The 15401-nt window shown below is 33.8% G+C and overlaps 1 protein-coding gene across 1 annotated transcript in view; it reads right to left on the bottom strand.

Moving 5' to 3' along the window:
• ABCA13 (ATP binding cassette subfamily A member 13) overlaps positions 1–15401 on the bottom strand; it is a 493610-nt gene that overhangs the window by 417621 nt on the left and 60588 nt on the right. The window contains exon 6 of the mRNA XM_074199032.1: positions 1215–1378. Within this exon, the coding sequence (XP_074055133.1) occupies positions 1215–1378 (164 nt within the window). The remainder of the gene's footprint in view (positions 1–1214; positions 1379–15401) is intronic.

Here is a 15401-nt window from a genome sequence, read left to right as displayed (position 1 = left end):
AACCATCTATCAGGTGAGTTGAGGAGATTCTTAAACAAACACAGATTAATCCAGGTGTCCTATAAAGTCCTGTTCAATATAGAGATTCTGGATTTCCATAATTCTGAGTAGATTATCTCTAAGAGTTTTTTAGCTCTAAGTACTAACATTCTAATAATGGCACAGGATTTAGTGAACATTTTTATTATGATATATAATAATTTCTTAGTCTCAAAATCTTGATTACAAGTGCCAGTCTATAACTGGATTGATTAAACCTTGGGTTCCTTATGTAAAATTCATGACATGAGAAATCCAAACACATTTTCACTGCCTTGTACATAGTAAATGATCAACGAATATGTGCAAAGTGAATGAACTGAAGGAATGGATTTAATCAGGGCAGAACAATCTTAAATAAACTAAGTATTTTATAAACTTTTATAACAGAAATATAATAAGAATCCTAATTCAAATGAAGCAATGGTACTAGTAAAAAGCTAAATAAACTAAAAGTAAGCAAACTTGGTACATAGTCCTAATTCAGCCACTGACAAACTATATGACTGGGGGGTTTTAAATTCCTCAACCTAAAAATTAAGTGTATAGACAAAAAAAAAATATGTCTTAAGACCTTTTTGACTCTGTTTTGTGAATTTGTTAATTTTTTCTCCTATTACTAGATATATTTGATCTTTAAAAACAATATACTCAATTAATAATATTTATCAATGCACATTTCTCTGAAGAATAAGATTAGGAGGCAATAAGTTTTTGTCTGAAAGCAATGTTAACAATTCAGCAATGTATTTTGTAGGTTTTCAAAAAAAAATAACTAACCCATTCTATAGTTGGGTACTGTACCAAGATAGGTCTTTCATTTTTTTCTTCTTTACAAGGCAATAGGGTTAAGTGGTTTGCCCAAGACCACAACAGCTAGGTAATTATTTAATGTCTGGGTCCAAATTTGAACTCAGGTTCTCCTGACTCCAGGGCCAGTGCTCTATCTACTGTACCACCTAGCCTTCCTGTCTTTTATTATTTGGCAGCAAAATATTATAATGATATTTTCAAGATGTCTGAAGAGAAAAAATAAACTTGCATAGGAAGGAAATTGACTTTAAAAAATGTTGGATTCAGAAGACCATTAAAATGGGTTCCCCTTTGTAAAATATTAATTCACAAAATTTTAACTATACACTAAAGAACACAAAATTAATTTCATTATGCCTTACCTTAGAATTGTCTGTAGAAACTGTGCCAAAACCTGGAGTCCATACTCTGGATGTAATTTGTTTGTTTGTAGACCTGGCAAGGAATGTAGAAAATTCCAAAAGTAGGGTTGATGATGAAGGTTTTCTATTTTAGATATGAGAGTTTCGGTCTTGTTAAGATCCACCTTGGAAGAAAAATAAAAAATCTTGTAAAATTTCCTTCTTTTAAGCTACTAAGCAAGTTAAAACAGAAAGAAAGCATAGTACTTCATTTGGTACAGTTTGTCTGAGTTTTGATTAAAAAATAATTTTAGTAACTTTTCAAAGTAGATAAGGTTTGCCATGACTTTTTTTTAACAAGGTCATGTTGCTTCTTTATTATCAGTGTTTTCTCTTCTAGATATTCACTGTTTCCCTTTGAAGATATTTTCTAGATACTTTTGTCCTTCTTTAATGCTATAGCAACTCTTTTATTCTCAGTCTTTCAAAGGGTCAAGGACTCAGCAATCATATGCACCAGTCTTTTTAATGAACTAAGATACAGTTCAGCAGGGCATAGAAACAAAATTAAAAGCAGTTAGATACTTGTCCCTATCTCTCAACTTATGTTAGGTTTCAACTCCCTAACAAGTCAATTTATTCTATCCTTTCAAGCCTAAATATTAGCTTCCTTAAATGGAAAAAAAAATGAATCTAAACAGAAATTGAATTGTAAAGGGCAGCTGGCACAATGAATAGATCATTAACCACTGAAGTCAGGAAGATCTGAGTTCAAATCCAGACTCCGACATTTACTAGTGAACCTGGGAAAGTCACTTAACCTCGACTGGTGGAAAGAAAAGATAAATGGGGGGGGGGGGGGCGGGGCAGCTAGTTGATGCAGTGAATAGAGCACTAGCTCTAAAGTCAGGAGGACCTGAATTCAAATTTGACCAGTCACTTAATATTTACTTAACTGTGTGACCTTAGGCAAGTCATTCTACCCCATTGCCTTGAAAAAATGCAAATTAAAAAATTAAAATGTTTAAAAAGAATGAAAGGAAGAAATTGAACATTATCTAATTGTCAATCTATTTCTTTTGTTATATCAACTAAAAAGAACACTCCCTATCATAGCTTTGATGCCTTCATTTGTCAAATATGGCTAAGAAAAAGCAAAATGCTTCATTATTTATAGATTTACTCTTTTCACACATTCAGTTTTTACTACTTTTACATTATTCTGACAGAAAAAGAAATGTTTTTCTATTCCTATTCCATTATCATTGTTTCTATTTTTCTCTTCCATTATCTTTGTTTCTATTTTTCTCTAAATATTCCCCCCCTTTATTCTAGTAGTTTGTAAAGTACCTGTATACTGACACTGGCTCTTCTTTATTCCACTGAATTTGTTTCTCATCAGGACTTCATCATTTAGAGTTCTCTATCTTCCCTGACCTTACTTCTATTATTTCAGTGAATACTTTGATTCTTTCTCTCTCCAGATCTAGTGTTTAAGTCAAACTTTTTTCAAACTTTGCTATCACAAATTCTCAGATAACTTGGTCCCTTCCTTCAAAGATCCCATCATTTTCACTTGAGCAAACAGTTCTTCTTTGTTGTCAGAATTCAATACAGAATAGTAGTTCACATAATTAATTTGTAAAATAAAATTACCATTAGGCTAAATGAAGAAAGTATTATCTGATCTGTTGTTGCCAGAGACAAGTTCCAGCAGATGTATGTATCATTGAAGCCCCACATTTCTACTATATGACATCTCTGTACCAGGATTTAACTTATTTCCTGAATTCTCTATCGATTTTCTTTCTGTAAAAGTAGATTATTATTCTCCTATGATAACATTGCCTCTATTGATCTTCATCCAAACACTTTCCTTCATGTTTCCCTCTACTTGGATGCCTGAATTTCTTCCAGTTAGTTTGATTCTTTAAAATGAAATGATTAATTCAATGATTCTGGAAAGCATTTTGGAATTATGCTTTTTTAAAGGAAAAGAAAGAAATCTTTCTACTATGTCCAAAACATGGTGCCAAACATTTTACAAATATTATCTGATGTCATCCCTCATGAAATCCTGGAAGGGAGATGCTCTTATTATTTTTATTTTATAGTTGAAAAAACTAAGTCATATGTTATTGACTTTCTCAGAGACATATAGCTAATAAGTCTGAGACTGCCTCCAGACCCAGGACTCTATTCATTATGCCACCTAGTTGTCTCTAGGCAGTGATTAAAATGACTCATTAGGTGACTAAATCATACCCTTTGACCCAGAAGTCCACTAACAGGCATTAAAATTCAAGTAGATAAAAAACAGAAATGGTCTATATATAGCAAAATATTTATTAGAGCCCTTTTTTCTGATAACAAAGATCTTTTTAAGCAATGTCTAAGGAAAATCTACATATATTTAAAGTAAAACAAATCCTCATGTTGACGATGTTAAAAAATAATCTCAATCAGTGTCCTCACTTCTTTATATCACTACCAAGAGATGAGTAGCATGTCTCATCATTAGTCCTCTATAATCATAGTTGGTCACTGTGTTAATCAATGTTCCTAAGTTTTTTGAAGTTTTTTGTCTTGATGATATTGTTCTAGCTATATAAATCACTGTAAGGGACTATTGTGTGTGGGAGTGCTGTAAACTTTCATCACCTGGTGTCCTCAAGCACCAGAGCTTTATTTTACTAGTTGATTGTAGAGTGCCGTGGGAGTGGACCGGGGACTAGGGAGGATAGTTAAGCACTTGTATTTGGTTTAATAAAGAGAGATCTTGGAGAACTAGGAGAACTTTAAGGAGAACTTGTCATCCTTGTCTCCCACCCCTTCAATGTTCACCTGGATAAGGATAAGTTAGCTGACAGGAACCTAACATATCCTGAGCAGCTAGTCTAAAAGGAACTTAACAAATCGCTTTATGGTTTCTGTCTAATTCACTCTACATTCATACAAGTCTTCCAAAGTTTCCTTGGAAGGAACCATTTCATCATTTTTTTAGAATATAATAGCTTTATATATACATATATATGTATATATATATATATATCATAATTTGTACAGCTCTTCTGCAATTAATGGGAATCCCATCAGTTTCTAATTTTTGTCTCCACAGAAAAAGGTGCTATAAATATTTCTATCCATATAGATCTTTTTCCTTTTTCCTCAACCACTTGTAGTGGTGGAACACAGAGGGGTTTGTGAAATTTGATAGTTTGGGGGCATAATTCCAAATTGCTTTCCAGTACAGCTGTATCTGTTCCCAGCTCCATTTGCAGTTCATTAAAATACTGGTTTTCTCTCAGACTCTGTAGCCCTTGTCGCTGCCATTCTTTATTTTTCTTAGTTTTTTTTTTTTTTTGGTTTTTGCAAGGCAATGGGGTTAAGTAGCTTGCCCAAGGCCACACAGCTAAGTAATTATTAAGTGTTTGAGACTAGATTTGAACCCAGGTACTCCTGACTCCAGGGCCAGTGCTTTATCCACTGCACCACCTAGCCACCCCATGTCACTGCCATTCTAAAGGCAACAAAAATAACAAATGCTTGTTTTTCTTACATTTCTTTGTGAGTCTTTTCTGACTTAATATATTGTCAAATTTTATAAATATGTGTATATGTAATTGAGACATAGCTATGTTCTATTCTGTTACAATTCATTATTTTCCAGAGGTCTCAGGTCTAACTTTTCTAAATTCTATCCAATTATTCTTTACTTTTTATTTTTTGGTTAGATTCAATTGGATCTGAGAGTAATAATTTGAGGTCCCATATTATTATTATACTTTTACTGTCTAATTTTCCCTATAAATCATGAAATATTTCATTTAAATATCTAAATGCTATATTACTTGTTACATGTCTGTTATTGATATTATTTCACTATACAATAAACTTTAGCAAAATATAATTTCCATATTAATTTCTTTTAAATAAGTACATTTTTGCTATTGCTTTGTCTCAGATTCTGACTGTATCTGTCTATCCAAGTCTGTTTCTTATAACCAATGTAATGTATTTTACTTTCTAATCCATTTTGCTAAATCTTTCCTTTTCAGATGAATTTATCTCATTAACATTCACAGTTATAAACTGTTCATTTTTTATTTCCCTCCATCCTATTTTTCATACATTTTTTTCTTTGTTTTCTACTTCTTTTTAAAGAATGTGGTAAAAGAGAAAATTGCTATAGAATTGGCATAAGCTGCTTCTACTCCCCTATTCTTCATTTTCCCTCACTAAGAGCCTAAGAACAACTTTGTATTCTTTTTAATTTGCTTTTATATATACCTCTTCCAAATCCACCCTCTATGGTTAGAGTTTACTTCACCTAAAACTAATTTCTCTCTTAATCTATCTTCCCTTTTATTCTTTTTCTCTGTTTCCTTTTTCCTCCAATTTCCCATTGAGTGAAATGTATTTCTCTATCTCAGTGCCAATATGGGTTTTTTCCCCTCCTTTTACCAGTTCAGAGAGTGATATTTAAGAATAACCCACTCTCCCTTCCTTCTTTTTTGCAGACTTCTTTTCATTTTTGTTGTTCAGTTGTTCACTCAAATCCAATTCTTTGGGACTCTGTGGACCACACTTCCATGAGGTTCCTGGCAAAGACACTGAAATGGCACATACACATATATATCCATGTATAAAATTATTCTAGAAATACTTCTATTTATCAGTTTTTCCTTGATGTCACTAGTGTCTTTTTTTCATATGTCCTTTATGGTTAATTTGGCTATTTATAAAAATCAAAAACTGACTTATTTGCTCAAAATCACTCTTAAAACAATACTGCTGTTACAGTATACAATGTTCTCTTGGTTCTGCTCATTTTGTTCTTCATTATCTTTAATTCCATCTACTTATTATCAACATTTTCAACTTTTGTACATAAGTTTGGTATAAATGCTTGGTCATTTTTTTTTTGTCTTAATGTGCTTCTCTGTTTAAAGAATTTCTTAGGCTTTTTTTTAAATTTTGCAAGACAATGGGGTTAAGGAACTTGCCCAAGATCCCACAGTTAGTTAATTATTAAGTATCTGAGGTCAAATTTGAACTCAGCTCCTCCTTACTGCAGGGCCATTGCTCTACCCACTGTGCAATGTAGCTTCCCCTTTAGATTGGTTTTGTAATAACCAATATAGTTTTCACAGCCCTTCTTAAATATATTCCATAACTTATCAAGCACTATTATTTTTATATTCTATTATATTCTATTATATATATTAATATTATATATCTATTCTTATAACTCATTTTATGCCATTTTAGTCCAATAAGATTAATCCTTTAATTGTGAACATATTTTAGTTTAATTTACTTTAACTGTGAAATTGATATGAACAGTTAAAATAATGAACTTGGGCAGTACCATATAAAAGGAAAAGCACTAGATTTGCCAACTGGCAACACTGTGCCATGTATGACCTTGAGAAAAGTAGTTCACTTTTGTGCCTTAATTTTCTCATCTGTGGAGTAGAACTATATTTGTGCTGCTTGCCTTATAGAATTCTTGTAAGGAAAATGGTTTTTAGCCTTAAAACACAATGTGTAAATCTGAGTTATGGAGAAGGGGGAGTGGGCATCTTTAGTTTGGTTTTTTTTTTTTAGATTTTTCAAGGCATTGGGGTTAAGTGGCTTGCCCAAGACCACACAGCTAGGTAATTAGTAAGTGTCTGAGGCTGGATTTGAACTCAGGTACTCCTGACTCCAAGGCCGGTGCTCTATCCACTGTGCCACCTACCTGCCCCCAGAGTGGGCATCTTTAAAGAACTTTTAAGTTTCCACAATATTAAATTCATTGAAAGAGAGATGCTCTAGGCGACATACCAAATTTCTGTCGATACTCATGGCTGCCCACAAGTCCTAAGAAGGAAACGCTACAAATTCTCCTGAGCATTTGAGGAGATTTGAATGGAAAAAGTCAGAGAAAGAAACGTAAGGTGAAGGGGTGGGGGGAGATTCAAAATCCAATAAGCTATACCTGTTTGCACCTAGCTTTTGCCAATGATATTGGTCCTTCATTCTCAAAGAAGACCATGACATCAGGAAGGTGATGCCATGACAAGCACATGAATAGGATTTCTGAGTGAGAGGGGCTGGTGCTAAGTCAGCAGTCTCTTCTCCAGAGTTATCCAGGTCCAGTGAACAGATATGAATCAGGATAACTGGAGATGGCCCTGGGTGTGAGGCAATCAGGTTTAAATGACTTGCCTAAGGTCACACAGTTGGTAAGTGTGTGAGGTCAGATTTGAATTCAGGTCCTCCTAATTTCAAGGTCATTGCTTTATCCACTGAGCCATCTAGCTGCTGATAGCTTTTGCCAGAACTAAAAGGAGCTTTCATACTCACTCACGTTAATGTTAGACTTCACATGATGACATGACAACACTCTACAAATAGTGAATTTTTACCATTCAAGTGTTTTGTAGACCTTGGGAATGTATCACTCAAGTTCTTGAAGACAATACCATGTTCTAACTTAGACTTTAGTTTTCAGCCACCACTCAAGTCATTACACCCATTCTGCACCCTTCATCACAGTGCTATGCTAATGAGCCAGCATGAATAAATAAATAAATGAAAAGGATTAAATGTTTACTATGTTTCAAATATGGTGCTTGACAATGGAGATACAAATATAAAGATCAAAATATTTCCTACCCTCAAAATTTTTATTTCCTAATTTTAAAAATAATATGCAAAAAGAAGTAGTGCTCAGAGAAGAGTGTTTTAAGGAAATAACAGGGATAATGGGTAGAATCATGGGACACAGTATTTTTTATAAATGATAAGGTTGGTTTACTTATAATTTCCATGACCAGAGACAGGAATAGGGAAGGTAAGCATTGGCCATGAAGATGGACAGAGATCAATGTGACAATCAGAAACCTAGAACCCCTCAATGGAAACTGAATTTCCAAATAATAAATGGAGAATTGAGCAAAGAAAAAAATATGGCATAAAGATGGTTGTAGAGCATGGATTTGGAGACAAGAAGTCTAAGACCTCACTGGTGCTAAAGCTATTTGAGAAAATGGAGTTGGAACACAGATGAAGAAAGACATATTAGAGAGCTGGAGATGGAATCAGGAAGACCTGATAGAATTCCAGATAAGATATTTATTACTTATGTGACCACAAGCAAAGTACTTCACCTCTTTCAACCTGTTTCATTATCTATAAAAATAAGAAGAAAGTCAGCACCAACCTCGAAGGATGATTGTGAGGATCAAATGAAATATGTAAAGTGTTTTGCAAACTTTGAACTCTATATAAATGCTAGCTATTCTTTCTTAAATAATTCTTCTGCAATTTACCTTGCAAGACATTTTAAATAAATACCTGTTTGCCTTAGCATAATGTACACCTTATTGAATTCTGGCTTATAGTTGGTAGGGTCATAGGAAAATAGGACTCATGAGTAGTGGTTTTAAATAGATGATAAGCCTCAATAAATTATAATCACCTGGATATATAATTCTTTGATGATACTCTTATTATAATTTAACCTTCCCATGATGACTATTTCAAAGCATAAATTATTGGAATGTGCTGAAGATGTAACTTTTGGTGGAGGTGAATGCAATATAGCTGGTATAGAAGGGACATAACTAAGAAACTTTTGATTGTATTTCTGATGCCAGTTTGCTTTTTGGCCCTGTGCCTCTTTCTCACAAACTTAGAATGAAGCATTTTTAGCTGTGTTTCCTCCAGATAGTAATAAGGCTACATATCCATTCAACTAATTAGCAAATCAAAGGCTGAAGCAAAGTATTTTCTTAGTATGCAAATGAATTATCATGATATTCTAAAGATGAAGATAAGGGGTAGCAAGATTCTTGCTCTCCAAAAAAAAAAAAATCTTTACTTGCTGCTGTTATCAGTCTTCTGCCTTGTCAGCACTATTTAAATATCTATGTTTCTATTATTGAAAAATGGAGCTCAGAGATGTTCTAGTCAACTTACATCCCCATCATCCAAGTCTCTTGCACTTTTTGGAATGCTTCTGTCTCTCATCTTTCTATTTACCACTCTGTCCTCTCTCTTTCTGTGTGTGTGTGTGTGTGTGTGTGTGTGTCTATCTCTCCCTTTGGTTCTCCCTTGGTCTCTGTCTTTCTCTATCTGACTCTCAGACTGTCTCTGATGTCTCTCTCTGTCTCTGTGTCTCTTGTCTCTGTCTATATATCTCTATCTATCTCTCTCTCTAGAAATTTTTGCTCAGGTACTTAGGGAATGGCTTATTTCCAAAGTCTGAAAACTCATCAGTATCAGAAGAGCTAATGAGCTATAGAGGAAAGCACTGGTTTGGGAGGCAATGGAGCTGGGTTTAGAGCTTGGCTCTAACTTATTTCTCTCTAAGTCTCATTTTCCTGAACTTCAAAATGAGAGGGTTGGACTGTATAATTTGTTAGATCTCTTCCAGTTCAAACATTAAATGATTGATTAAAGAAATAATCTCTGTTGACATTTCTACTGACATGAGATGGAGACACAGCTCTAAACATTCTGTCATTTTTGACTTTGAACAGAGTTCTAGACCTAAGTAATATTCAAACTATATCTTTAAAATTATAATGGAATAAAAGAGCAAGATAATATTTGCCTGATAATTCCAACTTAATCCTGAAATTTATTTTTCAATAATATCTCATAATCTGAAAATTTCTCTTGTCCAGAGGTTAGCTAAGTGAAATAATACAGGAGGAGATGGAAAAGTAAAATATATACACAGTCATTAACCTGGTCTGCATCATTGATTCAGACCCTACAATGATCTACTAACATAATAGCTTTTCTACCATCTGGCAAACCTATAAAAATGATATTTCATTGATGATATAAGAGGTAGAATATATAAAATGGAATAATAAATATAAAAATTAATAAATTAATAGCTGTAATGTGCTGGTACTAGTTTATGCTCTATAATCAAAAGGAAAAGTACCTATGTAAGATTAAAATAATAAAATTTCCCAATTACTGCATAATTTATTTTGTAGAATCTATAGCAATTGCACAAGCAAAAATTCAATTTGTTCTTATCACTCTCAAGCCCAGGATGATTTGATGCATTGGCAACTGACAAAGTAAAAGTTAATGAATGCTGCCAGAAAAGCCTAATGACATCAGTATTGTAAACTTGTTCTAGCAAAAATACAATATGAATACTCTGAGTTCTCAGAAAATGAACTCTCAGAAAAAAGCACATGACACCTTAACTTTTCAATCCATGGAGGTAAAAGTTTAGTGCTAGAAGTATTTATTAATTACAAGACTGCTTTGCACTATGGTTTCTATTGCATTTCTACCTGTCAGTCATTAAAAATCTATTAAACACATGCTTTGTGCCAAGAACCAAGTATTGTAGATACTAAGAAAGAAAAGTAGCACTCTTTGTTTTTAAGGCATTCACAGTCTAATGGGAGACAACACGCACACAACTATGTAAAAACAAGATTCATAAAGAATAAATTAGGACCAACCCTATCTCCAGAGGACATAGGAAGCTTGCAATCTACCTCCTAAAAGAAAAGTGATGGATTCAAGGCTCAGAATGATACACACATTTTTGATCATGGTGTCTTTGTGTATTCATTTTTATTAACAATGCTTATTTATTACAAGACTTTTTTCTTTCAGTTTTTAAATTTGTGGTGGAGAGATAGAAGATGATTAATAATACTGGTGTCCCCTCAAATGAGGACCATGAAAATCTGTTTTAAAATGCTTAGAAGACATCAAAACACAGTTAAAAAAGAAACCCAGACAAGGATAGTTTTGAAAGTATAATGTGGAAATTATCATTTACTTTAAAAAATGCTTTGAAATAGAGATGCATGGTTTCATAAAGTCTTTGTGATCTGCTGTATATGTGATACTGCTTTTTTTTGGTGTCTAAGTTCAAAATAAAAGAAATTTTAAAATTAAAAAAAAAGAATAAATTGGGGATAATCTACAGAGGCAAATCAGTACAAATTAAGGGAGATCAGGAAAACTTTCTGAAGAAGATGGAATTTTAACTAAGACTTGAAGTAAACCAGAGAAGTCACAAAGAGGAGATGAGAAGGAAGAGAAGTCAAAATTTGTAGAACAGATGGTAGAAATACTGAGAGCCAGGAGATGGAAGAATAACAAAGAGGGCAGTGTTGCGGGATTGAAGGGTATGAGAATATAATTTTAAGAAGACAAGACATATTTTTTGATTGGGGGGGAGGGTCGATCATGTAGAGCACTAAATGCCAAACAGAAAATTTTATATTTGCTCCTGAAGGTGATAGGGAGACATGGAGTTTTATTAAGTAGGAAAGTGACTTGGTCCTAAGCTGTATTTCAGGAAGATTACTTTGATGCTTTGTCCTTCATTCTCAAAGATCATGACATCATGTGAATTGGATTTGAGTGAGGGAATGTGTCTCACATTCTCCTCCAGAACCGTCTGGGTCCAGTGGCCAGATATGAATCAGGATGCCTCACTGAAAATGAGGCAATCAAACCCAGGTCCTCTTGAATTGTAGCTACTATGCAATCCAGCTGCCCCAAGATTACTATGATAGCTGAGTGAATATGGGAATTGAGAGTGATGAGTCAAGGATATTCAACATTATTTCTGATCCCACTGTCATTAGAATTTATAACAATTACATTTTATATCTCCTTTCCCATTTGACCAATTCCATTTTTAAGCAATTGTTTTCTTTTTCCAATTTTTCTTCTACCTCTCATGTAATTTTTGAGCTTTTTTTTAAGCTCTTCTTTCTGGGCTTGAGACCACTTCCCATTTTTCTTTGGAATTTTGCCCATAGGTATCTTGACATTGTTGGCTTATTCTAAGTTTGTGTCTTAGTCTTCCCTATCACCATTAGAACATTCTATGATTGTATTCTTTTTTATTGTTTTTTTACTCATCTTTTTTGTTGACTTTGTCTTTTCTTTCTAATTTAAGCTCTGCTCCCAGGGTAGAAGGAGCACTGGCTCAGGCTTCTTGTGCCAGTGGCTACAAGTCCTGGTTGAATTCCTGATGGTGTGCTGATATGACTCTGAGACCCCCGGGGACCCTTGTTTCTGGTGTTGTACTGAAAAGAGTCAGGCAGTTTACCTGGAATTGAATTGGGATCCTAATGGTGATGTCTGTCATATGTTGAGACCTGCTAGGGTGATTCTGTGTTTCCTTGGAGCTACACTGAAGAAAGTGATAGTTTTGCCAAGCTGAAGTCTGTCAGTACCCCTGGCTAAGCTGATATTGGCATATTGCCTGCTCCACTGCAATGGGGCTCAGGTGGAGCTTGCTGAACACTTTGCATTTTGTATTTTTTCTTTTTTTGCTAGGCAATGGGGTCAAGTAGCTTGCCCAAGGCCACACAGCTAGGTAATTATTAAGTGTCTGAGACTGGATTTGAACCCAGGTACTCCTGACTCCAGGGTCGGTGTTTTATCCACTGCACCACCTAGCCGCCCCCCATTTTGTATTGTCTTCTGCTTGTCCCAAACCAGACTGAGATAAACTTTTCCTGTGGTTCCTCCAAATTTTCTAAGCTAAAAAAATTCTTTTACCCCATCCCCTTACTGGTTTTGCTGTTCAAGGATTTGTTGCGGAACACTATTTTATGGCTTTGTGGAGTTGAAAATGGGAGGGTCAATTACCTCATTTTTGTTAACTCTCTCTGCCATCTGAGTATCTCATTCCCCATCCCTACTTCTAGTTGGTGACAATATTACCATCAGGACATCTATCAATCTCAACTATTTTTGTCTCTTCATACTTCCATTTAACTTCCTTCCCATCTCCCAAGTTTCTTGTAATTTCTTCCACATTTCTTCACTTACATACAGAAAATGACCTGCAGAGCACAACGTATTATGGCAAACTAAGAAAGCACAGCTTATTAGTTATGGCTCTTGGATTCTTCTTGATCATCTTGATGCTTCATGGTCAGTTTGATATTTTTTATTTTAAATTATTGGGGATCAATCTATTCCAAATATAATCCATAAACCTGAAGAGGTGAAAAAGATAGGTTTCCAAGTGACTATGGTTTATGACATATGTGTGTGATAGCTGGTATTTTCTCTTAGATTGATAGCAAATATAGAGTTTTAATATTTGGTGAATATGCTCCTACTTAATAAACCTGATTCTTTGGGTGAGATCTATAATAACTTCCTAGCAATATAATGGTTCTATTACCCTTAGATAAAGTCTGGGAATGATTTTTCATTGATGGTTCAAAAAATAAACTGATTGAAAAGTCTGTATTATTATTATTATTATTATTATTATTATTATTATTATTATTATTATTATTATTATTGCTTTTAAAGGATTTTGTTTGCTTTGTATCTTATAAGAAATCCTCTTAGGAAATACAATAGCTCTGATCAAAAAGTATGATCATGTCCTCAGTCCCTCTGATGTTTTGAACTTGAAGATGTTTCTAAGTAACTGTCCAAAGATGGGGCCATCTAGTGAATAGTGAACCCTCCAAGAGCAAGTCTATAATTGGGTTAAGTAGATCCATTTTAAGTTTGGAACCTAGAAAATCCAGGAAGACAGTTATCAAATCAGGCCTATTAAAAACTTGGACTTCCTGACCCAGGTTTCTCCAGTGGTCCTTAAAGAATACAATATTCAATATGCAGAGAAAACAATAGCATGAAAATACAAAGCAGGACCATACAAAACTTTACCATTCCTTCCAAAAGCTAATAGAAACTGTCCCTAATAAAAAAGTCTCAATCTGGGGAAAAGGTGAGAAGAATTAGCAAACAAAAAAGAGACTAATTACAATGAACCATGATTGCATCAGAAACATTTAAGACAAAAATTCAGAACACTATTAAAACTTCAAAACATCTACAAGCAAAGCCTCAAAGTAAAGCATAACTTGGCTACAAAGTCAATTAGCATTACTAGGGAAAATGAAACAAAAGGGTTTTTTTTAAGAGTTTGAAATTATGTTTTGATAAAATGAGCATTTTAAAGAATTGGAAAAGAAATGAGAACTGTAGAGGAAAAATTTGGAATGAGATTTATTATCTTTCGTACAAGTCATGATCCCTTACCAAAAATTAGAATGCACCAAATGCAATTTAATGACTCCATAAGACAAGACAATTTTTAAAAGTCAAAAGACTGAAAAAAAAAGAAAAAATGTCTGCTAATTCTTATCAAAAATATTGGAAAACAAATCAAAGGGAAATTAAGAACCACTGGACTACATAGAAACCATGACCAATTTTTTTTTCAAAAGAACCTAGATAAATTTCCAGAAATCATGGAAGAAAACTCTCTAGATATAGAAAAAAAAATAAAGAAACAACAAAAAGAATCTACAGTAAGTTTTTTTTAAATGACCAATAGTATTCAGAATTTACAGTCTAATGCAATTCTGAATTTTACTATACCTCCTTAGATTTTATCTTATGTCTTAGCCCAGGAGATGACTGACAGTTTTTTCAGTTAAATATTTTGGTATCTTGTTGGATCTGTGAACTAACTACTGTAACTACTCCTTTGAACAAGATAGATTATAGCCCATTCAATATAAATCCATCAGTCTGCCTAGCATGCTAGGAGTTTTCCTCCAACTGTCCTGGCATTGTGAGAACACTAACAATGCATGGGGGCTGTCAACCAATTAAATCATACATTTATTAATCAACCATTATGTTACAGAACCTCACTCAGTGCTGAGGAATCAAAGATAACATAAATACATATAATATATGTAAATATATGTGTGATATATATATAGTCAATCCACTGTGTGTATATGTGCACACACACACACACACACACACACACACACACACACACATGCACACACAGAAACACATGCAAGGAAGACTGACTAAATTTCCAATGAAATTATGTCTCTTGTTAACCTTGAACACAAAATGAAACCAATTACCTTATTTACCTCTCTGAGGAGTCCAATTGTTATTCATTGTAGTCTGCATCTACATGCAATGAATTTGTAATTCTAGCTCCTCACTCAACTAAAATCTATATTGTTTTGATATCAGAGATGAGAAGAAAAGTCTAATATCCACCCAAAAAAAGTTATAGCGGTACATAATTGAAAGCAAAGTGGAGTCCCATATGTTAAGGAGTGGCTAAACAAACCATCTTAGGTAATGAATTTTTTAAAATAACAAATATAAATAATTCAGAGAAACTTGGAAAATTTGAATGAATTGATTTAGAGT

The sequence above is a fragment of the Macrotis lagotis genome, chromosome 8 (genome assembly GCF_037893015.1).
Source record: "Macrotis lagotis isolate mMagLag1 chromosome 8, bilby.v1.9.chrom.fasta, whole genome shotgun sequence".
NCBI classification, from domain to species: Eukaryota; Metazoa; Chordata; class Mammalia; order Peramelemorphia; family Peramelidae; genus Macrotis; species Macrotis lagotis.
Note: the sequence above shows the minus strand (reverse complement) of the source record. Positions and strands in the feature narration are given on the sequence as shown.